Here is a 26437-nt window from a genome sequence, read left to right as displayed (position 1 = left end):
CTGTGCTGACAGCTTAGAGCCTGGAGACTGCTTCAGATTCTGTCTCTCTCTCTCCCTCTCTGCTCCTCCCTAGCTCACACTCTCTCTCTCAAAAATTAATAAACATTAAAAAAAAATTAATACTAATATTCCCAGGTTTTACAAATAACAGTCAAGGAACAACAACAACAAAAAGGAAATAAATTGCATTAAAGTTTGTTAAGAGTTATCATATTACTATATATGTGACTACTATAGCAGGCAAAATGAAAAGCACAATGTGATATAAAAGGTAAATTCTCAAAATTTTATTTTCAAGCTAAATTTTGTTATAAATAAATATGTATTATTTTAAAAAATGTAATTTGGAAGTCTGAAATAAAGGCTCCTTAAAAACTGGAAAGATAGTATTTATTCTGTACATCCACTGGGTTTGTGATCATAGACTTGGGAAGAGGCAGCATTTATTTACAGGTCTCCTTAGGTTTCTTTTCAGTATCTTTTGTAATCTCATTAGGGCAAAGCAAAATATCTTTGATTTGAGACTTATTTCGCCTGGAAATTATACTGAAGTATAATAGTTCTCTTCAAAATCTCTTTATAACTATTTCAAAAATTTTTGAGCTTCAAAAAGGTCACCAAATTGTCAGGTTTTAATGCTGAGGAAACCATAAAAGAAAGTAAATGACTCACAGATCACTGAAGTTGTAAGTCTGTGGTTTCACTGACCAAATAAACATTTAAAAAAAATTATTTTTGATTATCCTTTGACTTTTGTAAGTAGTTAAAAAAAAAAAAAGGTAAATTGTGCATAGATTCAGCAACTGAATGTGTTCAAAATGATTCCTTTAACTAAAATATAAGTATTTTTTTAAAAAGCTGAATTATTCTTTTTTTCTATTTGTTGATTTTGGTTTCAGACAACATATAACAAACCACCTAAAATCTGAGTGGCTAAAACAAACATGAACTTCTCATGATTCCATAGGTCAGCTGTGTGCTCTGGGACTGGATGGTGCACTATGGCGCCATGTTGATGTCTAGAAGCCAGAAGACTAGCTAGTCTGGAGAGAGGGCTGAGCTGAGGTTTCTGCTCCTCAACAAAGATAACTAGTGCTACTTCACATAGGTTCAGAGTTCCAAAGAGCAACAAGGTTGGGAAAACTCTAATGTGCACATACTTTGCAAATCTCTACGCTTGTGTCACATGGCCAAAAGTCAGTGCGGGAGTTTATCCACAGGCATGCATATAATAAAGGGCATTATGTAGCATTCTGTAAATAATTTATCATAATTTACAACATCTCCTCTTTAGATTTGAAGTACGATTACTATTTTTCCATAAAGGGCCTGGTTGGTTCAGCTGGTTGAGAGTCTGACTCTTGATTTTGGCTTAGGTCATGATCCCAGGGTTGTGGGATTGAGCCCTGCATCACTCTCTGTACTGAGCGTGGAGCCTGCTTAAGATTCTCTCTTTCTCTCTGCCCCTCTCCCCCTCTCATGCATGATCCTTCTCCCTCTAAAAAAAGAAAAAGGGCCTGGGTGTAAATACTGTAGGCTTTGTGGCCATGTGGTTTCTGTTGCAACTACTCAACTCTGCTATTGTAGCATGAAAGCAGCCATAAACAATATGTAAAGGAATGAGTGTGGCTGGGTTCCAACAAAACTTTATTTACAAAACAGGCAGTGAGCTGGATTTGTCCCACGTATGGTACGTTGCAGATCCTGACTTAAAGTTATAAATTTCCTCTAAGCACACCTTAGCTGCACATTGTCACATAATTTTTATTTTTTATTTTTGTTCAGAACGTTTTCTAATTTCCATTGTGACTTATTTAACTCACGGGTTATTTAGGAGTGTGTTGTTAATCTCTGAATATTTGGTTCTTTACCTGGTTATCTTTCCATATTGATTTCTAGTTTAATTCCTCTTTAGTTAGAAAACATAATCTTGTATAATCTTAATCCTTTAAGAATCTTAAGAGTTGTTCTTTGAATCAGCAGAAGGTCTATTCTGGTGAGTGTTCCATGTACTCCTAAGAAAAGTGTATTTTGTATTTGCTGGGTATTACTGGTCTGTGTCATTTAGGTCATGGTTGTTCAGTGTTCAAATGTTAGATATCTTTACTGACTTTTTTGTCCATTTTTCTAACATATGGAAGAATCTTGTAATAGTTTAGCTCTGCTTACCTTCTTCCTCTGTGTTACAGTTATAGCTTTCAGAGTTCTGTATATGATGTATATCCTATACAACAGTACTATTGCTTGCAGAGTCAATATTCTTTTTTATTTACCTACATATTTATGCTTTCTCTTAACCTGTGTTCCTTCCTGTAGTTCCCTTCAAACTGGGATAATTTCCCTTCAGTCCAAAGAACTCCCTTTAATATTGGTTGTGGTGTGAGTCTACTGGGAAGGAATTCTTTCAGTCTTTATCTAGAAACATCTTTATTTTACTTTTTGTTTACTTAACATAATTTTTTTTTTGTTTTTTTTACATTTATTTATCTTTGAGAGACAGAGAGAGACAGAGCACAAGTGGGGTAAGGTCAGAGAAAGACGAAGACACAGAATCTGAAGCAGGTTCCAGGCTCCGAGCTGTCAGCACAGAGCCCGACACGGGGCTCAAACTCACAAACCGTGAGATCATGACCTGAGCCGAAGTCGGATGCTTAACCCAATGAGCCACCCAGGCACCCCTTTGTTTCACTTTTTAAAACAGTATTTTAAAGATGTTCTTCCACTGTTATCTGGTTACACAGCAAAGCTATGGAAATGTGGTAACAGTGGAATGACATCTTTAAAATGCTAAAAGAAAACAGTTTCCCTGTGTAGTCAACAAGGAGAAGGTATACAGTCACCATTTTTATGGTGCTACTTTGAAAGTATTATTCTTTTTTTCTCCCAGTTCTAGTTGCTTATTTTTTTTTCATTATTTTTGGTTTTTAGCAGATTGATTAAGATACTCGTAGGTGTTTAAAAAATTATTTATTCTGTTTGGGGTTTTCTGAGCTTCTTGAATCTGTAAGATATTATCATATTATCTTCCAGTTTTGGAAAATTCTTAGCCATTATTTCTTCATGTTGCTCTAGTACCATTTCATCTCTTTCTCTCCTGGAGCGTCAATTACATGTATGCCAATCATATGACTGGTGTCCCACATCTTTCACTTTATGCGGCTATTTACTTTTATTTATATGCTTCTTCAAACTGGGTATTATTTGTTGAACAATCCTTGATTTCACTACTTCTGTCATTTTGTGTCTGGTCACCATCCAACGAGTATTTAATTTCAGGTACTGGATTTTGCCATTCTAAAATGTCCATTTGATTCTACTGTATATATTCCAATTCATTTTATCTATGTTGTCTAGCTTTTCCTCTCTTTAATGTATTAATCATAATTACTTTAAAGTCCTTTCCTGCTATGTCCACAATCTGAATTATTTATAGATCTGCTCTGACTGTCCACTTATTACCTTTTAATTACTGGTCACATTCTCCTGCCTTGCACATTTCTTGGAATTTCTTATTTCCTAGTTTGTTTATATACAACAAACTGAGATACAACAAACTGACAAAATTAGATGTTATTTTCCTTCACAGGGATTACCCCTACCCCAGTAGGCAGTTAGGTTAAGGGGTGAGTGGCTAATCAATCCAATAAAAAACTGAGCTGGTTTTGGGGATCTGTTTTAAGTTTAGTTAAAAACGCAGGCCACTATGGTTTCAAATGTCTCAGTGGTGAGACCTGTTATGTTCATTGTTGGCTCCTTGCTCTCTTGGGGACGAACTGTTTCCTGAGTGCTGTGAAACTAAGATTTCACTGTGTATTTCTACTTCAGGCCTAACTGTCAAGTGTCACTTAGCAAACGAGTAAAGTTTGTTGTGCATCTGAGGCTCCTCTAGGTTCAAAATATAATACTAACTCACCTGGCCATCAGAAGTACTACTGATTTCTCTTTCTCCTGTTTGAGTCCCTCTGCAATACTGACCTTAATCTCAGTCTGTACCCAGGTATGGCAAATGTTTTCAGGCAAGACAATGGCCAGCAATCTCAGCTAACCTAGGAAGAGCTCTTCTTTTCCTAGAACGTCATTTCACCTCAACCTTTTTGCTTCTATAGGTCTCTACTGTCTTTAAAAACAAAATGTTACTAAGGTAATGGCAAGACATCACTGCTATTCCCATATAGAAGTAGCAGTCCTCAAATTAAAATAGAGTACTAAAGATATCATGTGGTTGCTTAGTATTCAGACAATTTCTTCTGAACAACTTATTTTTTTAACTGAGATAATTGACACATATTAATTTAAGGTGTACAACACAGTGACTCAATATTTATGTACTGGAGACCTTCTTTATGCTTTGAAATCTTATTGGAAATTTACCAGTTTTCTCTTACCTGATACTGAAAACTGCTGATTAACAGTGTAACACGTTCATCTTTAAATTTCTTCAGAGCTCTTAAATGTATACCGCTCTGCTTTAAGTGATTAATTTATATTTTATTTCCCAAGTTTAGTTGACTTGCTAACTAACATCTTATTAAATCACTATTTGATCAGTGCTTATGATCTGTCTACATCAAATTACATCAAATCACATTAAGTTCCTTGAGGCCAAGGACCAACTCTGTCTATCTCAAACTCCTACTATAATGCATATACGTCAAATGGTGCTCAGTAAGTCCCTGCTGACTGCCAGAAAATTTTAAAAATTTGTTTAGTTTACTATTTTTATTTACTTTAACTAAACACAGTCACATATAATTGGGATTATACTCCATTTATAGTTTTATTTTTTGTTTAATTTTGTTATTTTTTTCTCTCAACTTTCTTATTATGAGAGAGAGAGTGAGTGTAATGTTGCAATAAATATCCTCATATCTAATTTACCCCCCAAATTTCTGTTTCAGGAAAAGTTCTAAGAATTACTGAGTCAAAAGATATGAATTATCTAAAATTGTTCATATATGTCCAAGTATTTTCGGGAAAGGGCTATATAAATTTATATTCCCATTGGTAATACACAAAATATCCATTCACTGCCCTTTCACCACTGTGGAGTGTTAAAGATTTTTTTTTGGTTTATTTATTTTTGAGAGAGACCGAGAAAGAGCATGAGTGGGGGACAGGCAGAGAGAAAGGGAGACAGAGAATCTCAAGCAGGCTGTGTGCTGGAAGCACAGAGCTCGATGTAGGGCTTGAACTCATGAGTCATGAGATCATGACCTGAGCCAAAACCGAGAGCTGACACTTACCCAACTGAGCCATTCAGGTGCCCCCGTGGAATGTTATTTTAATAATCTTTCCCTATTTGGTGGCAGGAAATGGTATGAGCTTAATTTGATTTTTCTTCACTTACAGATTAAATGTTTTTTTCTTATATTATTAGCTGAATTGGGTTTTCTAGGCAGATTATATATTCTTACTTAGAACTTTAATTAAAAAAAAAAAACCATTCAACAAATCGATATCCTGATTTATATCCTATAACTAACAATTACCTATTTCTTTGTTTTGACTTTCACATGTAAAGTGTAGAAATCTAACATTAAAAAAACTCACATTTAGGAATAAGAGGAAATTTTTTCCAAATGTTATTTCTCTAGTGCTAGCATTTTGCATGAGACCGACTTTTAAGTTTTCTCCCATCTTTTTTCTCCTGCCAGGATAACAGCAGTCATCATAGTAATATTAGTAATAATATAATAATATTAATAGCAAAGACCTAGTAAGTGCTTAATAAATTAGGAACTGCTCTAGCACTCTTCCTATATTAATTTACACAGTCCTCAAGAAAGTCCTGCAAGATAATGTTATTATTCTCATTTTACGATGGGGCAAAGAGAGGTCAATAACTTAAATAAAGACCTACATGTAGAAAATAGTGGTGTCAAGAACCAAACCTGAACTGTCTGGATCCCAAGACTATCTTCTTAGCCACCGTGCTGTTTTACTTATAATGAATGTTCAACTTTTCATTTTATCACCACTGGGATTTACAGACCCACTTAAATGTATTTTGTATCAGTTTTCAGGACCAACTCTAGTCTACTGCTTTCCTTCACTTGTCCTATCCAAAAATCTACTGTATCTCTTTCTGGAAGGTACTGTCAAAAGCTATTTATTCTCACAATCAAATGGAATTACATTCATCAATGTCCAACACAGTATGTTGCTCACGACTCAGAAAATGTGTTTTGAATTACATTAAATAATTCATTGTTATATTTTCTGATTTAGTAGCCTTCCAAACATTTTATAATTCCAAATAACAAATTAAAAGTCTATTTATGTATTAAGGAATGCGTGTGTGTATATATATCTATATATAGACATATATATACATCTATATATAGACGTATATATATAGGTATAGAGAGAGAGAGAGAGAGAGAGGAGAGGGAGAGAGATTATACAATGTAATCTTTGCCTAGAGGTATGTTGTAATAGTTCCACTATTCAAGGTTTTGAACTACAATCTGTTTACATTCTTCTATACTCTACAGTACACATCCTTTATAGAATCTGTATAACACAATATCATCTGTTGTGATCTGTGTAGCTAGTGTAGATATAACTTGTGTTCTGACTGATACAATTAACACACACAAAAAAAGACTGATTAAAAACAAAATGCTGTACCATTAATTGTGGGACTAACAGATTAAAAGGAAAGAGTCACTAAGGTTTACAGGTATACAGCATGGGAAAAAGTAGCATCTTTTAAACACAATACCTTCTCCAAGTTAGTTAGGTAAAGAAGCTGCCCAAGTTTCTTCTGAAGTTGTGATGTAGCAACAGCTTTATCATTTAGTAGTTTTATACGATTTTGTTCTACCTAAAAACAAAACAAAACAACTTCTTTACTGTCTCTTAGAAAGATTTTATTCTATTAAACATGCACAATTCTTCCTCAATAATTTAAGGGTGTCCTATTTAAGCAAATCCATTGACATATGAAAACTCAAATTTGCAAAAACGGATACTAGATATTTCAAAAGGGAATCTCTCTCTCTCTATATGTTGCTCTACAAAAGACAAACTTCAATAAATACGAAGTTTCCCCATAAACTTGAAGTTGGATAAAAATCAACCCAAATTCTATTTATGTACCATTTTTCAGTAATACCCATGAGATAAAGAAAAACGAAGTAATTTGCTGCTTTGGTCAGAGCGATTTTATGAAACCCAGGCAGCCTCTCCCTGCACACACACACACTCATATCCCCACCGCCACCCCGTCCTTCTTTTGCCCAGTAGAAAATAACAGACAGAAGATTATAAAAATAAGAGGAATTTGGTTACACAGGAAAAAATTACAATTCATGGTTTAAAGGCTGACACAGAAAAAAATGAGTATTTCTAAGTTTAACTAAAGTATAGTCTCCAAGCTTTAGAAAAGTAAAAAGATTTAAAAGATAAAACACATACAAGGAATAAAATTATAAAGGAAATTATATTTAAATATGGGAGAGAAAAGGTTGGAAGAGTCATTTTTTATTCCTGGGATATAAAGAGATTTATTAGAAGATACGTTATTACTATCTGTTCATCATTAACAAAGGAAAATTGCAAAAAGAGGTTTTTTTAAATGTTCATTTATTTTTGAGAAAGCGCATATGCATGTGTGCATGCCTGCACACATGTGAGCAGGGGAGGGGCAGAGAGACAGGGAGACCGAAGATCTGAAGCGGGTTCTGTGCTAACAGCAGAAAGTCTGATGGTGGCTTGAACTCACGAACCATGATATCAAGACTTAAGCTGAAGCTGCACGCTTAACCGACTGAACCACCCAGGTGTCCCGCAAAAGAAAAGTTTTTGATTGTTCTTACAGAAGCTTTTTCTGTTTCTGAAAAAACTGAGGCAAGGACACAGGTCTAAAAACTGACTGAGACCACCTTAAGATTCTGACATACAGAAGGTGCTCAGAAAAACACAAATATGCAATCTGGAGAGAAACAAACCAAAATAGTAAATTCTGTGCATATGTTAGATAGGATATTTCTCTCCTTGTCTATTTTAACCTACAAAACCAATCACTTTTATATGGTTTAAACTAAGAGCAGAGATTAAACACATTCTTAAAGAAGAGATCACTGCCTTGACTCTCTCTTCTATGGGCCTTGGATTTTTGTGACACTTATTGGCTGTGCTCTTTTCTGTGATTTACTTGCAAATTACCTCATGTGGTTCAATGATATGAAGAACAGGTGGGTTGGGCTTTGGCTCCCTAGGATGACGCACTCTCAGTCGTTCTGTAGCCATTGCAAGTTCATCAATAGCAGATACACGATTCCTTAGAGCCATCCAATATTCATGAAGCAACTGAAAGAAAACAAGAAGACAGTGGTATTTAATGCACATAATTAAGATTGGTTAAAACCACCGAAAAGTGCCATGATCAAAAGTCTTCAGTGAAGTCTAAGACATACACATTTTTTCGTTAAGTTGTGTCTAAGACACAAGCAATTTTGGGGCCATTTTTTAAGATGAGGACATATGACGGAATAACCTCCATAGGCCACAGAATAATATGGTGTCTTTAGAATCTTAGAAACAGAACACCCAAAGATACCTTGGTGGCACCATAGATCTTCGTAGGTCATTGTAAGCCTGGTGGAATCTTTATTTTTTTAAGAAATATTTTCATTATAAACTATTTCACATTTTCAAAATCATATATTATATATGTATATACATACATATGTGTGTGTGTGTGTATATATATATATGTATATATATATATATATACACATGAGATAATGAGACTACTAAAATACACAACTGAGTACTCAACATCCGATTTAAGAAAGAGCAATACCAATGCCTTGGCGAGCCTCTGTGCTCCTCCCCAACTGTATCACTCTTCCCTCACATATTCTTCCCTCATCCCTACAGTGGACTAACCACTGTTCTGAACTGGACTCCCTCTTCTGTACTTTTCACTGGAGCTATACTAATCTACGCATTCTTAATAATTTGGTTACACATTTTTCTCAAATTTATGGAAATGTATCAGTGTAAAATCTTTCATATGCTTTCTTCACTAACATTATGCTTTGAGGTAGACCCCAACTGACGTGCATAACAGTAGCTTATTAATTTGCATTGCTGTACGAGAGTTCAGTCTGCAGTGTTACAGAGAAAAAATTCACAAAGATCTGAGAAAACAGACACAGGAGGTCATCAAAACAAGCGCAGAGGAAAAATGCAGGGGCAACTGGATACTGTACAGAGTACTGTCTTCTTCCAATCACTTGCTGTAATTAACTATGTTAATGTGCTTTTGCATTTAGAATAGTAATGTGAGAAGAAACAATTTAGTATGAATCAATGATTTCAACTATAAAGGTATTATCCCCCAATTTATCAAATATATGAAATGATACTACAGACCACATATTTTCTCTTTCTGGATAGAAATTATTATCTTGCTTTAAAAGTCAAGACCTTCAGATTTTTAAAGAAATATATAAAAGGAATTATAATATTATAAATAAAACTGTTCTTTCATTTCCTCACAGATTTCACCTTCAAAGCAGGATAATGGATAACAAATCCAAATATAAAGAATAATTCAAAATCAACGAATTTTGGAATCTCATTTCAAGCAAAGTTGTAATATGATAAAATTATCAAAATATAAACATAAAGGGTCACTTTCTACTTTATCAACTGCAATGGTTTCCAGTGGTGTAGGGTGAGAAATATTTACTGTGTTCTTCAACCTTCGAAATTATTGGTGTTTGGTTATTACTCACAGGGCAAAAGCAAAACAAAACAGCAAAAACAAACAAAACTCTACTTTCACAGAATTGCAGTGTAAGATCAAGCTAAGAAGAATGAAACACTTTCACAGCTAAATTAAAAGGCTTCATATCAATTTCATTAAAAAAAAAATTTTTTTTTAACGTTTATTTATTTTTGAGACAGAGAGAGACAGAGCATGAACAGGGGAGAGGCAGAGAGAGAGGGAGACACAGAATCTGAAACAGGCTCCAGGCTCTGAGCTGTCAGCACAGAGCCTGACGCGGGGCTCGAACTCACGGACCGCGAGATCGTGACCTGAGCTGAAGTCGGACGCTTAACCGACCGAGCTACCCAGGCGCCCCTCAATTTCATTTTAATAATGACTTTCTTTTAGTAATTTAATATATAGAAGTTCCTTATTTGTTCAGTACTATTGTATTTATTATTCTTCATAACAACCATTACATTTTAGGGAAAGAGAAATTATGATACCTCAAGTCTCTAAAGCAGATTTTTAAAAACTGAAGAGAGAAAAATAGTAATAATATAAAGAAGAAAAATTCTTAATATTGGAAAAAATATTAAAATACTATACCTTATATTCCTTTTTCCATGCTTCAAAAAGATCCATTGAAGTACTTCCTTCATCAATGAATTCAACATCAAATCTATGTGATTTTGCAAATGATAGCAATGCTTTCATAGATCGCTCTGTCTCACTTACTGCCCACAAACCCCGGCTGGTGGTGGGTATTCGATCATCCACCAGTCCTTCTTCATCTTCTATCATCTCCTCAAATATTGCAGTCTGGCCTTTGACTCTGAAAACAAAGGAGAACAAAACAACAGTAACTACTGTCAGTGGGTAACAAGCATGGTAAAAGTCCTACTGGCAGAGCCAATCGAGTAGCAAGGTCAGTAACTTTTCATCAATAACTTTCAATATCATGTCTACAAGATCATGCCTTCAAGTCTTTGGAAAACTGCAGCAATTCTGAAAACGCTGGAGGCATAATAATAAATTTGTCCAGTGTCTTGACCAGCAGTCTGACATCATAAAAAACGGCTATAAAGTTCAGGATAAAATCTAGCTATGAGAATTACCATAATATAAAACACAAACTACCACCACCACCAACCATGGAAAAACAAACACAACAAAATGATAAAATGATCTCAAGGTACACTGTTGATCTGTTTATTTAAGGTGACCAGAACTTAGCCTTTTCTCAATTTCTGTTTGTAAAATAGGAATAATTTTGCTATGCCATAGCTATTATGAGTCACTGGGTACCTTAATCCTTGACAGGGGATGAAAACTTCAAATTTGTGTTGGAGAAAGTATATTGAAAACTAACCTTTTATAGAACTCCTACCATGTACTATGCTAAGCAATTATGTGCATTTTAAAATTTAATATTCATAAACAACTCAATGAGGTAAGTGTTGTTTTTATTATCATTTCATGAATGAGGATACTGAGGTTTAGAGAGGTAATCCGCCCACAATAGTGGGGAGGGATCTGAGTTACAATGTGTTGGACTTGAGAATCTGTCACTCCTCTAAACTGTCCCTCCATTACACATTATTAGATGACATGAGTATTTGGAAATAACTTTTTAAAAAAAAAATTTTTTTTTTTTTAACGTTTATTTATTTTTGAGACAGAGAGAGACAGAGCATGAACAGGGGAGGGGCAGAGAGAGACGGAGACACAGAATCTGAAACAGGCTCCAGGCTCTGAGCTGTCAGCACAGAGCCCGACACGGGGCTCAAACTCACGGACCGTGAGATCATGACCTGAGCCGAAGTCGGACGCTTAACCGACCGAGCCACCCAGGCGCCCCTGGAAATAGCTTTTATGTAAGTAAAACTGAGCATGTTAAATGATCACATGCCAAAGTTCACTGAATTGATGTAATTAAAGAAAAAAAAAAACACAGGAAGGTTCCATGAGGAAAACACAGTCTTATAAATCGAAACACCAAGTCTTATAATGGTTTCACTTTCCTGATGGTAATCAGAGAACTCACGTGTGGGAAAACAGCTTTGATTCATACTCTGTGAACAATTCATCCGCCTTACAAAAGACACAACTGAAAAAGAAAAAAAATGATCAGAGAGATACTTGCAAACATAACAACAAGGTAATTTCTAAAAGAGGCTTATTAGTATTTTATATTTCACTTTTTCTTTACAACAAATAGGCCATTTAAGAAAAAAAATTACAGAAGCGCCTGGGTGCCCTAGTCGGTTAAGAGTCCGACTTAGCTCAGGTCATGATCTCGCAGTCGAGCTTCAGATTCTGTGTCTCCCTCTCTCTCTGCCTGCGCCCCCCTCCCCCCACCCTGTCTCTCTCTCAAAAATAAACGTTAAAAAATATTACATAGTTTTCAGTATGTGATTCTTGAGAATTTTTTAAAAAGTACATTAATAATACATCTCTTTCCACTTTTGTCTGAGTTTAAATGAAGAAACTTTTATTAGATGAGCCACTGTTCCTTCTCTCAGAAGAACGCTAGCATAATGGAGTGATGCCATTTCACTGCATGACCTCTCCTGTCACCTACCAGTTGAGAGGAAGTCTGGTTGGTCGGAGGTGGCAGATTGTTGCTGATTCAATAACATTACGAGATGGAGGTCCCTCCAGGTTTTTTACAGCCTCTCTTACTAGCTTCTGGAATTTATTCAGCTCTTCCATTTGTGTTGTAAGTAAGAACTGAAGACCTCTGCAGTCATGGAACCTGATTCACATCACCAGCATCACCACACAAGGCAAACAAAAGAACAATGGGTCAATTTCCTCAAATTCACAAAATGATCATCAAATAAAGTGTCAAAGAAATTGTGCAACATTCTACGTAGCCTACCTTAAGTGAATTTACTTTAGTAGTATGTTCAATCTACTAGGAGACAAGGTATAACAACATTGGGTTATTTACTGTAAAAGATACCAAAATTCCGATAGTCCCTGTCCTCAGGACCTAAAACAGAGTCTGCAAAATCTGTCTCTGGCTCAGGTGTCTTTGAAAGACCAAGATTGCCACATTTTTTTCTTTTTTAATGCTGATTTACTACAAATGTCCCTCCTGAAATTCTTGTTTTATATATGGAGAGGGAATTATAGGATGAAAAATAAAGAGAAAAATTGAAAAGAAGAAAAACCGTCAAGAGTTCTATTCCTTGCTACAAAGAGTTTACAAATACGTACACACATATATATGTGATATGTGTATATATGTATGTTATCACATATATTTATATTATTTACATACATATACATTTTATTAAGCATTCACTATATGATGTCAGGCACTTTGCCAAGCTCTTTCCCTATATAATCTCAACAGATACTATTGTGCTCATGTTATGGATGAAGCCTAATGAATCAAAATGATTTAATTAAAGTTAAAAGTTATCATGTAGGAGTTAAACCCAAACACAATGCTCTTAACTGTTTTTAATAAACTGAGTAAAATGTGCTAAGGAAAGAAATGTATGGGTGTGTATGAATGGGTTTACGAAACAAGAAAGAAAGCCTAGAATAATAAATCAGAAAATGAAAATACAAATGGGATTTGTTGGCTTAAGAGTATATCCTTCTCCTTCCTAAAATGCCATAGACACTTTTCTCCAAATTGTTCAAAAGAGTCCACTCTCCTTTCTGAAGGCTTCCTCAGTATTTTACAACACTAATCAATATTTCTTTCTGTCCATGAAGTTTATTGAGAATATCATTCATATTCGTCCTTTGTCATCTTCAAGTTTTTACACATACTCATATTTCTCAAATTGTTCACGGGTTGGTCTTCTCATTAAGATAATATTTAGAAGATAAGAATTAGATCGTATCTTTAAAAAATATGTAATACTGGGGCGCCTGGGTGGCTCAGTTGGTTAAGAGTCAGACTTCAGCTCAGGTCATGATCTCAGAGTTTGTGAGTTTGAGCCCCGCATCAAGCTCTGTGCTGACAGCTCAGAGCCTGGAGCCTGCTTTGGATGCTGTGTCTCCCTCTCTCTCTGTCCCTCCCCCACTCACACTCTGTCTCACAAAAATGAATGTTAAAAACAAAATTAAAAAAATTTTTTTTTAAATATGTAATAGACACAGAACAGGTGCTCAATAATTTCTAAAAGAATTTGCACAGGGATACAAGAACACAATTAGGTTAGGTATCAGTATTATTCACAAATTATGCGACTAGGGACTAAAAAATGATCACGATCAGCATTTAACAGTGTTAGCAATATTCTCTCTCGTAAATCCTTTAAGTTAAAAAGAACACATAATAATAACATTATACTAAATGGTATGCACTGTTTTAAGTATGCAAGCACCTTGCAGATATTAATTTACTAATCCTCACGATTATGCTGTGTGGTTTTATAGATGAGGAAACTAAGGCACAAAGAGCTTAAATAACTTTCCCAAGGTCACAGAGCTAGTACGTGGGGGAGTTGGGATATGAACACAGGCACCCTGACTCAAGAATCCACCTGTGCTCTTAATCACTAAAATTTTCCTTTCCTAAGAAGTGTTAAGAAACAAACATGGATAATTTGGCTTCTGAGACTCTGATCTCACTGAAAAACACAGCAGCAGTGCTAAAATAATCTTTGAATGTATATTTAATATAGAAAATATTAACTCACCTAGAGGTAATGTAAGTTATACTTTTAAAAATTTTTAAATTTTATTTCCAGTATAGTTAGCATACAGTATAAGTTACACATTTGGAAGTGTTTTCTTACTTTCTATTGACATCTAATGTTTCTGAGAAAAATGTGTAATAAATGGTATGTTTTACATTACCTATAGGTCCCATTATAGCCCTGGGACCTACTTTTAACAGGACTATGTTCACATATACAAGAATTTGCAACTTTTAAATAGTTTCTATGTGACTTAAGAAAAAAACCTTCAAAATAATTTTAATATTTTCTTATCAGCTAATTCCACAACGCTGGCAGAACACATTAGCATACAGCTCTAAAACTGGATAAAATGAATCACGACTTAAATGACAACTTATCCTGGAATGGTGACTCTTGGGTTTAAGAGAGAAAAACGAAGTGCACTAAAGAGTATAATGTCCTGCATATATCTTAGAAATGAAGCCTTCAAGTTCTGTATGGTGAAAAGGAGGATGACTGTACCTCTGAATTAGTAATGGCACATGGAAAATGTAGTAGACATTTGGAAGGGCTTTTAAAAGAGTAAAAGAAAACACTTTAAAATGTTTTAAAGATATTCTTATGCTGAAAACTAACACTAATCCCAAGGCTGACCTTATACTGGGATATGATCTGAGAAGCAATAAAAGATCCTCTCTCTTTCCCCTCCCTAGAATCAATAGTCCTGCCACAACATCTCAATTCCTCACATTAGAACGACATTCCTTTGGGTTAAACCACTGAATTATTTTTGAAAAAAAAACAAAAAAACAAACAAACAAAAAAAAACTTTGGTCTTTGGAAAGAATTATTCACCATTTCTACATCAAGAGCAATAATCCAACTTACCTACAAAGACTCTGAAGAATGGTGAGCGTTGATGAGAAGAGAGAAAGATGGGGGAGACCGCAGGAAACTCTAGAACACAAAACCTGGGCCCCTCTGGTGCTATGATGGTTATTAGTCTGTGGGGCTGAGTTACACAGTGGAAGCATGAATGCCTCACCTCAATTCTCCAAAACAAAGTCTTATTTCAAGACTTTGCTTAGAGTTGGCTTTGGGTGTGTCCAATGAAGATACAAAGAATATACTTTAAGTATATTAAAAAAAAAAAAAAAAGCACTAAAAGGGGAATATTTTAAGATGACTCATATATAGAAAACAGGTTTCCTTTTTCAGACTTATATCTAACGTTTTAGTTTGAAATCTACTCTTAACAATATGTAAAATCCAGATGTTCATAACCACAGTATGTTCTGATATTTAATTGCACCTCTTAACATCAAATTATCTGAATATTTGGGGTCACTACTCATAAAGTTATTCTATTCTGTACTATTTCCTTACTTCTCTGACATAGAAAGCTTCCCAGTTTGTTGCTTGTAGTGGCTGGTTATTTCATTTCGCACTCGCTGAACAAGTTCCTCGTCAATAGAGAATTCTATCGCTCTGTGGATCACATTCAGCCACCAAGGAGAATTTGAATAAATCTGTAAAAAAGACAACAGCTGATCGGTTCATGTTTTTTCAGTACTATGTTTTTGTTTTTTAAAATTTTTTTTTAACATTTATTTATTTTGGAAAGACAGAGACAGAGCACTAGTGGGGGAGGGGCAGAGAGCGAGAGCGAGAGAGACACAGAATCTGAAGCAGGCTCCAGGCTCTGAGCTGTTAGCAAAGAGCCTGATGTGGGGCTTGCACCCACAAACCGTGAGATCATGACCTGAACCCAAGTCGGACGCTTAACCGACTGAGCCACCCAGGCGTCCCATTACTCACTATGTTTCTATCACTGGGAAAGGTGCTGTGAAAAAAATCAAAGGAAACAATAGCGTGCTACTTTCCAAGGAATTATAAGGAAATATATATAGACTGTATACTCTATATATAATGGGTGTGTACTACCTTTGCATACATAAAGAGAATACCCACCTGTTTCCTGACTACTGTGGATAAATGAGAATTTACTGTATATATACTTGTGTAACAAAGTTGTGCTAACAAAATACATTATCAAAATGAAAACTCAGTATTCACTGTATATATTTGAAAAGGTGGCAGGTCTCTTTCTCAGCATAATAAAGACATCCTGCTAATCCTCAACCAACTGAACTAGATTCCACTCCATAATACTCTGATAACTGGCAAAATTATATGCCTGAATACTAAATAATTAATGCACTAGGAAGAATAAAATGTGGAGTAACTGGTTAGAATAAAAAAGACTGTGTGTTCTGTGTAGACTTCTCTTCAGGCTTGCTACTGATTTCATAAAAAAATTTAGAAATGACAAGTGGCACGTGTTCCATAAGAAAAATACCCATGTTTCTAATGTTCTGACATCTTAAAAGAAAAGATTTTGTAATATATACACTAAGATCAGAAGGAGGTGAGGCAAGTCTTTCTTCAAAAGACAACTTGTTATCTCACCAGATAAGAGAAAACCCATCAGAGCTTAAAAAAAAAATGAAAGAGAACAACTTCCAAATGGATGATTTATCTACGCATCTGCTCCCATCCAAGTACTAACCAGGCCCGACCCTGCTTAGCTTCCGAGATCAGACGAGATCGGGCGCGTTCAGGGTGGTATGGCCGTAGACTCTACGCATCTACTCAATCAACAAACACTGCTAACAGCAAACATATGTTTATTATGGGATAGGCATCATCCTAGGTGCTAAGAATTCCAAGATGACTAAGAAAGTTCAAGTTCTTCTCCAAAGCAAGACACAACCCGAAACGCTCCCGGAGACAAGCACAGGTAAGGGGAGGCCTTCTGGGGACGCACCTTTCTCTGGAGCTCCCGGACGGTCTGCTGCACCGGCTGCACAGCTTGCTGTGCTTCTGCAACTTCCGTGTTACACTTGCTCATGTAATGCTCTCGCAGCTGTTTGGCCTGTGTTGAATCAGGAAACAAATATAAACTTTCATTCCAGGCCTAGAAAAGAATTCAGTATAATGCTGCAAGAACAACGTGGTTATTTTATATATGTAAATTTACTTAACACAGTTTAAGCACAAAGCTTCCAACTATGCTGTCAAGGACATAAAAACCATGCTAGTAATTCCTAGGATATATATGAAAGAGATCACATCTATCTGTAAGTCACAAAATTTAAGAAATCCCAAGGTCTGCTTCCCAAATTTCTAAGTTTTTAACCAGAAAAAAAAAGCCGGGGGGGGGGGGGTGGTGGGGAATGGGAAGAGCAGTAGTAGTTCAAAATGAGACAAAACAACATTTTAGAATTTGTCTGACTTACTTATTTCAATTTCTTGGAATTACTTCAGCTTAGAAATAACACTTGAGAATATACAGTAACATAGGCGTTGTGGACTAAACTGTGTTCCCTCAAAAACCATACGGTGAAGCCTTAACCCCCAAATTGAAGACAGGGCCCTTTAAGGAGGTAATTAAATTAGTAAATGTAGTTAAATGAGATCATAAAGGTAGAGTCCTAATCCAATATGACTAGCGTCCTTAAGAAAAAAGAAGAAAAAAAGAAGAGACATCACGGATGCAAGCACACACAGGACATGTCGTGTGAGGACACAAATGAAGGCACCATCTGCAAGCTGAGGAGAGGGGCCTCAGGAGAAACCACTGCTGCTGACGCTTTGGTCTTGGACTCACAGCCTCCACAAGGGTGAGAAATAAATTCTTCTTGTTTAAGCCACCTAGCCTGTGGTATTCTGTTAAGGCAGCCCTAGCTGACTAATACAAAAGGATTTAAAAATTCTTCCCCTTTCAACTTTCCCAGGTAAGAAGGATCACATTACTTGCAAGCAAAAGAAATACTGAAAAATTTTGCCCTTATTAATTCCCACTAGGAAACTTATACAGTTCTCTACTCTCTTCCATTTAACTGAAATATTTAACTGGTTCTTGAAACTACTTTATGAAAAAAGAGAGGGGATCAAAGGTGATATGGGATAGTGGGAGGAAAACCAGAAAGACTACTGAACAGGAAATCCAAACGTTTCCACTTAGAAGTGGGTTGAGCCATGTGAAGTTGTCAACACCAGACCCTTGGACTTACAAAGATGGCAATTTCATGAGGTTCCACTGAACAGATACATGTCTTTGGATTAGCCACTTCCCTGGGCTTCTGTTATTTCATTTGCAAGAGCTGGAGGTTGAAGTAGATAATTTCTTGGATCTGTGGTTTTACATTCTATAGGAGTCAGGCAAAACTGATACTATGGTCTCCTTGGAAATATATCTATACAGTGCGATACGCTTTTCTTCTTCCTTCTCTCATGATGCATTTTTCTTGTTCCTGTCACAACCTTCCAATTAATTTCTGTTAAAATTCCTTGGCTATAATTATTTGATCATCACAGCTATCTACCAACAGACTCGACGGCCTCCCAGAGCTTCCTGTCGCTGAAGGCATTTAAGCCAAGAATTCCTGATGTATGTAAGGTGAGACGCCTGCACAGGGAAGAAGATTTCACTCCAAAATCTCCAACACTTAGATTTGCCATCTAACATCAAGAAAGGCCTGTACACACTTCTACAATCTCACTTTGTATTTTAATTCAAATAAAAAAGGTCCCACTTACAGGTTCAATTCATTTCAAAAGTATCTACTACTCTTTTGATTTTAGCTTTGCTGTCTCTGACTTTTAAAAAGGTAAAAATCCATGGGGCCACTAGCATATCAGGCTCATTAACAATTTACAGTGAAACAATCTGTACCATTCTTTCCAATGAAGCAAGACTCACTACAGAAGTAACTTCTTTGAGAGCACACAAGAAACACCACCGAAATATTGAATTTATTTACGCCTAGGTAATACACAGAAAGGTGGAGGAAGTGCAAAACTTTTTATTTTTACTAAACCACATCTTTTGCAGATCTGTCACGAGATCAACAAGGTCTTCCTTCCTTTCCTTCCTTCTTCCCTTTTGCTTTGCATGTGCTGCTGGCTACCAGCAACCTTATCTACAAAAGCAGTTACCATATAACTGCAAGTGGATTACAAGAGAAACAACATGATACGGAGTACTGCAACTGTCTACCATCCAAAATCTCTATGCAATTCTCTACCAACCGAGGCAAAATTTGGAACATAAAAGCAGCAGAAAAAAAATATCATTACTTTTATTTAGATGTGGTATGCCCTAGGAAATGTTAATGAGATGGATTATTAACATTACATGAGATGGATAAATGTTGAGATGGATAAAGTCTGAAGAAAATTCTTTTATAGACTGAATAAAAAATTAATTACCTCTTCTTCAAGTCTGCCATCTCGTAAGGTAGGAGGTATTCCTGGGTGCTTGGCTACCAACAATTCCATCAAGTTATGGGTAGCATGAAGTCTCTACAAACACACAAAAGGCAGTAATTTTGAGAGCCAATGCAGTGGACTCTAAAGGGCGAATCCACTATTAATACAGCATATAGATTACTAACACATTAAGATCAGATCACTGAAAACTTTTCCTCTAACACAATTTGAGCACCAACTTCCTCAGAGAAAACCAAAATCAGTTTCATAGTAAAGGTCTTAGTTCATAATGGCATAAATTTTCTTCATTTAAAAATATGCAGTCTTACGAAATATACCTATGCATTTAGCAGGATGTCTGATACAGGTACATGTCTTCTATTATACGTGCATATGTCTACATATGGAACTACGTATGATTACGCCAAGTAAGTCCAGTAAAGTAGAAAGGCTGACTGCGCAGACTTGACTCCTCTTCTGGGAAATGAGTCTGCATGAACCTACCAATTATATTATGATATTATCATAATGAAATACATAGGAAAACACAGCTGTGACCTAGATCTGTTGAACTGAAGGGCTGGAAAGGGGAGAAGCTGGAGGTAAAGACTATTGGAAGAAGGAGAAAACTGTATCTTTTATCTCTGTATTCAGTATAAACCAGGCTTCTCACTATGATACTGAGTTTGCAGCTGGTTAAAGGCTCCCCCTGGAGTCAAGCAAGGGCTGTGAGAAGAAATAAAGTGAAAGTAATTTCTATCTGTTAACTTGACTCTTTACTTGGGAAGACAGCTAAGGGCTAAAGAATTATCTGAAAGAGTCCTGGTAACATCTGACTTGGTGCCAGTGATTCGAGACTATAAAGGTTTATTGTGTCTGGCTACAGATTACAGGCCATGGTAGAGATCTTTGTAGAGTTCATCTCTGAAGAGTCACTTCAAATGTCTTAGGTCTTTTCAGCATGGCCACATGAATAATACAATCAGCAACACTATCCGATTTAGTAGCAACAACAAACCTGTAAATAACATTACGGAAACAAAGTGGTAGCAACTCAGCTCCTCTTCTCTGTGTGTGCCTGTGGAAGAGGACTTCTACTGCTTCCTGAACAAGGTGGAGGAGTGGACTGGGAAGAATACCTCTTTCCACCCCCTTCCACATTTTATCCCAAGGGAGCAGAGTGGCTAATCTGACTGAATAGAGCAAAACATTCAGTGGGCCACGGTTTACCAGTAGATGGGATTATTAAGACCAAAAGGAAGAAACAGGCTGATTGATTACTCTTCACTCTTGAACCATCAGGCACACTGGACTTAACTGTCTTCTTGCCCACTTTTCTACTTTTATTTCCTTTATTCAGGAGCATGTTCTCTTTGTACTTCTTCCTTCTTCCACGAGGCAAACACGTTTGCTTCTGACCCAAGGTCTGGATTCTATAATCCTTATCCCTACAGAAGGCTTGTATTTAATTTTCTCCTCTTTCCCCCCAAACTCTTCCTAATACTCACTGAGGCACATGTGAACATGTGGGTCCCAAGGTCCAGATTCTGAATGATAAAGAAGTCCCATTATGGACTCAAATCTAAACTTACTAAGACTAATAAAAGTAGTCCTTATTTACCATTTAGCTAGAGAGCCTTGTCTATATGACCCACTGGACAGAAATAAGAAAGGGAAGAGATTCAAAATTTAAATAAATGTTGAAATTCAAATATTCAACTCTTCCTAAAAAAACCTCTAAAAATTAAATCAGAAGATCAGTGGGAAGGTTTTATTACTAAGTTCCACTGCTTAGTTTACAGCATTTTTCTTCTTTCAGTCAAAACTATGCCACTGTGTTAACATTTATATGCAAAAGTGATAAACCTCACCCCGTTCTTTTAAGCACAAATACTTTAACCTGTTTTTCTAATGTTGGTTAGATTTATCTAGTCAGCCTTGTGCCAATAATGGCCTGAACATACGGAACAGTAGTGATTTTCAAACTTTCATCTATCTACAAATCACCTTGAGTGCTTATTGTTGAAAGCACTGAATCCAAAACTTCATCCTCAGAGATTATGGCTCAGTCCATCCATTTTGTTACCCTTTATCTTCTTAAATATTCCGAAAAATTATTTTGTAAAAAACCAATGGATGATATACTTGAAATTGTTTAGTTTTTACTCACTTGGAGTGAATCGGTTTTGAGCTTTCCTTTGTGTTCCTCAGATGAACGCAACACTTCTCTGTACAGTTCTGCTGCCACGGCATACTCACCTGATGAATTAAGGTGATTTAAAGCACAAGAAAGTCATCTATTTCGCTCCCAATGTGATCTGGTTATCTAGTATCTGAAAAGATCTACTATAAAAATGTAACAATGATTAAAACTCACTACTTTTTAAAGAAAAGAAACTTCACTTAATATGAACGTCCCAATAAAAAAGCTGACGATAGCTGCTCTTGTTCACTCCATTGCAGAGAACACCAATCAGAAATATTTATGTTTTAAAATTATACTGAAAAACAAACTAAATTAACTTTCAATTTAGACAAATGATTTTCCTCTTACTAAAGTTAAAGGGTGCCAATTAGTAGTCATTTTGATGTTTGAAATTAAGGATAAATTTATAAATATTCAAAACACTATGATCAACCTATACATAATTCTCAGATAAATCATATATTCTTAATAGGTATTGTTCTTCTTGGTGGCCAAATGATTTGCAATGAAAAACCACATTTCCAAAACTTAGGGATTCTTTCCATTTCTGGTCACATGAATCTCAATCAGTCTGAAATTAATGATTTTTTAAATTATTCATAACTAGCAACTCACTCAAATAAAGTAACTTAAAAGTATCAAGTAAAGTACAGGCCCATGGGTCATATCCAACCCTCTGCATTTTTGTAGGGTATCGGAACTCAGTCATGCTCATTTGTTTATGTACAGTCCGTAGCAGCATAGCAGCGTTTGCATTACAACAGTAGAGCTGAGAGGTTGCAACAGACCTTCTGGCTCAAAGCCTAAAAGATTTTTTTTTATTAAATTTTTTTTAATGTTTATTTATTTTTCAGAGACAGAGAGGGACAGAGAATGAGCATGGGAGGGACACAGAGAGAGGGAGACACAGAATCCAAAGCAGGCTCCAGGCTCTAAACTGTCAGCACAGAGCCTGATGCAGGGCTTGAACCCAAGAACCGTGAGATCATGACTTGAGCCGAAGTCGGACGCTCAACTGACTGAGCCACCCAGGCGTCCCTAGCCTAAAATATTTATTATCTGGTTCTTTCAGTAAAAATTTTCTGACGCTTCAATAAAAGGAGACAGGAAACATTTTAAATGGCTTGAATAATAGAACTTATCCTATTTGCTGCCTGAGGAAAACCTCAAAACTGATTATTGAGAAATATAATTAAAATAAAAATCTAACAGGAAAATCACAAGATACAAAAAAAAAGAAGAGGATTTTGCTTTTGTTTGCTGAGAAAACTTTTTTCATAATCATCACATGCATTCTTTTCTTTTCACTTCAAACTAGTTTTATTAATATCATGGATTTAGGACTTTGTTCACAGCCACAGTAAGATATTTATATATATATAAATTATGTTGGTTCTCTTTTTGTTAAATCTGATTATATACATAAATATATATACTTATTATGATAAAATATTCCTAACATAAAACTTACCATATCAACCATTTTTAAGTATGCAGTTTAGTGGCATTAGGTACATTCACATTGTTGTGCAAGACATTTGCTTTTATACCATTGCTTTATATTTAGTTCTACAAGCTACCAAATACAAAGTTTTCTAAAGCATACATTTCACAGTATTTTACAGTCAATTTCTATTGACTTTGATAAAGGAGAATATTACTTTTGCAAAATTACTATCACATTATAATGTAGGAGTAACACTCAATTATCTTCACACAAGAAGCTCTCTCTTTTTAGTTTTGAAGATTCTTGTGAAGCTTTTCAAAAGACTGCAAAAGATTCTATTAGTATTTATACTATTATTTATAAAGAATAATTCACTTAACAATTCTTTCTTAATAACTATACTTTTTAAAGGTGGCTAGCCTATAATACAAGCAGTTGAATTTTAACTATTCACTATCATACTTTTTAAAATGTTTATTTAAAAAATATATGCTTTCGGGCACCTGAGTGGCTCAGTCATTAAGTGTCTGCTCTTGGTTTCAGCTCGGGCCATGATCTCATGGTTCATGAGTTCAAGCCCCACAATGGGCTCTGTGCTGGCAGTGCAGAGCCTGGTTGGGATTCTCTCTCTCCCTCTCTCTCTCTGCCTCTCTCCTGCTCTCTCTGTCTCAAAATAAACAAACTTAAAAAAAAAAATGCTTTCTAGGAAAGACCCAAAAATATGCACGTTCAAGAAGTTATACAAGTTTAAACCAAATTTAGAAATACCCATTCTTTGCCACTTGATGGCACTAACCTTTCTAAGTAAACTAAATAGTACTGAATTTGATACTTGCCAAGCTAATTTTCTCCAAAAAATATGTCCAGAAAACATACTGTACAAAGTTGGAATAACACGTTTTTAATAGCATGATCAGTGAGGGCCTTAGAATATGCACTGTATATCATACATATTTGTATATAATATAAGCAAATCCCTCAAATTTGCAGTTAGTTTCAGATTTCTTTTAGAAGTCAGATCTCCACTGTCTGATTTCTATATTGGAAAATATTAAATCTCTAAGTCAAATATGTAATGTTACCTCCAAAAATGGTTAATATACTACTATTAAGCAACGGAAACCACAAGTAGTAAATGTAATTACTAATTACAATTAAATTAAGAATGGACATAACCTTTATTAATGCACTTTCTGATAGGAATTTCTCTTAATCAACCAAGTTTTCATGCACAGAAAGACAAAGAACTCTAATGGGAATGCAGTCGAAGCTTTTTGAAAAGAGCAGTAAGACACCTCCCGTTAGGCCTCAGCTTGGTATTTTGCCTCACAGCCCACTGCACACTGAGCCTTCCAGAGTGCTACATATAAGTGCTTAGAAACAATCAGATGAATCATTCCTTTTACAATCCTCTACCACACATAACTTCATAGCAGGGAAAAGAAGGTAATAAATCTGAAAAGGAAACTAGAAAAGAGGCCAAGGGAAGAAATCCATTCACTCTCTGAGCTTGAGTCATAAAAAAATAGAATAAAATGATGATTGCAGTTTTAGAATCAAGATGGGAAAACGAAATTTATTTTTATTATTGTGATAATCTGCAAGTAATATATTAGTGACTTTAGAAATCTTTGATGAAGAGCTTCAACTTACTGTAGATAGCATAATATTGAGGTTTAAAATGTCCATTTGATAAACAAGCAGACATAGTACAATAAAAAATTAATTTTTAGTCAAAAGATTCAGGGCAAATTCTCTGTCGTTTATTAGCCATAATCTTGAGAAACCACCTAAGCCTTCTGAATACCAGTTTTCTTATGTGAAATGGGAATAATACTTTAATCATTGGGCAATAATGAGGATAAAACAATATATATTTAAAGATGTTAGGTATAATACAAAATGCTTATAGAAAGTGATCATTTCTCAGATATGATGCTAGATTTTAAAGACTTGAAAATATTTTAAATAGTACATTGATTATTCACATATCTCTAAGAAGAGGCCTATGTATCTATGTGACACTCAAGTATTCTGTAGATTTTAGTCACAATTATCCCACTCAAATAATTTGGGACTGTGACAGAATATTATTAGATAGGACACATAATTTCCCAATTTTTGCCTAATTACTTCTAAGCTGAAATAAAGGAAAGTTAAATTTTTTGAAAAAATTTTTTTTCTATTAAAAAGTCGTATGGTGACAGATGGTAGCTACACTTGTGATGGTCACAGCATAACATATAGAGCCGTCCTATTACTATGTTATACACCTGAAACTAGTGTAACATTGTGCTTCAACTATGGTTCAATTAAAAAGAACAAAATAAAACAAAAACGCTGCCTGATACTCTTTCACTACGCATTTTAAAGGACTGATCGTTTTAAGATTTTAGATCGATTCCGGAAGACTATAATCACAGGCACACTTAGTAATTGAGAGGGCAACGACAATAATGGTGATGATTAATAATTTGAGAAAATCCAGATTTGCAAACACTGCTAGCTAAATTAAGTATTTCTCAGGCAATGTCCTTGAGAGAAGATTTGTACATAAAGTTGCATGTACTATATTTGTACAATTTTTAAGAAATATGTAATAATGTCTTTTTCCTGTTATTAGTTATTGATAATAAAAATCTGCATATGAACAGGTTGAGAAGCGGTAAGAATCTGAGGTTACTTCATATTACCATGGTTACTAACACCACTCTTCATTTATGTTTCTATTGAGTTTCCAATGTACATCAACACTTCACATTAAGAATAATAATACTTCAAGGGGGGCTAAGTGAGTGGTACTATCTGTATTTTATTGATAAGGAAACTGAGATCCATAAACTTTGCACAATATACCTAAGTTCAGAGTGCAAAAACTATAGCAAGTAAGAAGGCCCATCTTTTTCACAGTTCTTGTCTAGAGCTACTTCTACTCATCTTCTGTGAGTATTCTGAACTCTACGCAAGTATTCAGGACAAGGGACACTTTCTAGTGCTGGTTCTGTTATGCTGAAAAACTAATAACCAAAGACAGACCACTCAGTTCAAAGAGGCTTAGAACATTTCCTTGTATTAGACAGAAACAAATTTCTCTGGGCAACTAATTTCTTTAAGGTCTTATTAGGTAAACAAGAAAA

The 26437-nt window shown here is 35.4% G+C and overlaps 1 protein-coding gene across 3 annotated transcripts in view; it reads right to left on the bottom strand.

Moving 5' to 3' along the window:
• Positions 1–26437, bottom strand: part of SHPRH (SNF2 histone linker PHD RING helicase) — a 95009-nt gene that overhangs the window by 29071 nt on the left and 39501 nt on the right. For all 3 annotated transcript variants that reach the window (XM_019425039.2, XM_019425041.2, XM_053904403.1), the window contains 9 exons: positions 21818–21906; positions 19648–19740; positions 17201–17308; positions 15760–15902; positions 12309–12482; positions 11772–11834; positions 10334–10559; positions 8170–8313; positions 6725–6826 (listed from right to left, as the gene is read on the bottom strand). In XM_019425039.2, the coding sequence (XP_019280584.1) occupies positions 6725–6826; positions 8170–8313; positions 10334–10559; positions 11772–11834; positions 12309–12482; positions 15760–15902; positions 17201–17308; positions 19648–19740; positions 21818–21906 (1142 nt within the window). The remainder of the gene's footprint in view (positions 1–6724; positions 6827–8169; positions 8314–10333; positions 10560–11771; positions 11835–12308; positions 12483–15759; positions 15903–17200; positions 17309–19647; positions 19741–21817; positions 21907–26437) is intronic.

Source organism: Panthera pardus, unplaced genomic scaffold, assembly GCF_024362965.1.
Source record: "Panthera pardus isolate Hobbes unplaced genomic scaffold, ASM2436296v1 HiC_scaffold_17, whole genome shotgun sequence".
NCBI lineage: Eukaryota > Metazoa > Chordata > Mammalia > Carnivora > Felidae > Panthera > Panthera pardus.
Note: the sequence above shows the minus strand (reverse complement) of the source record. Positions and strands in the feature narration are given on the sequence as shown.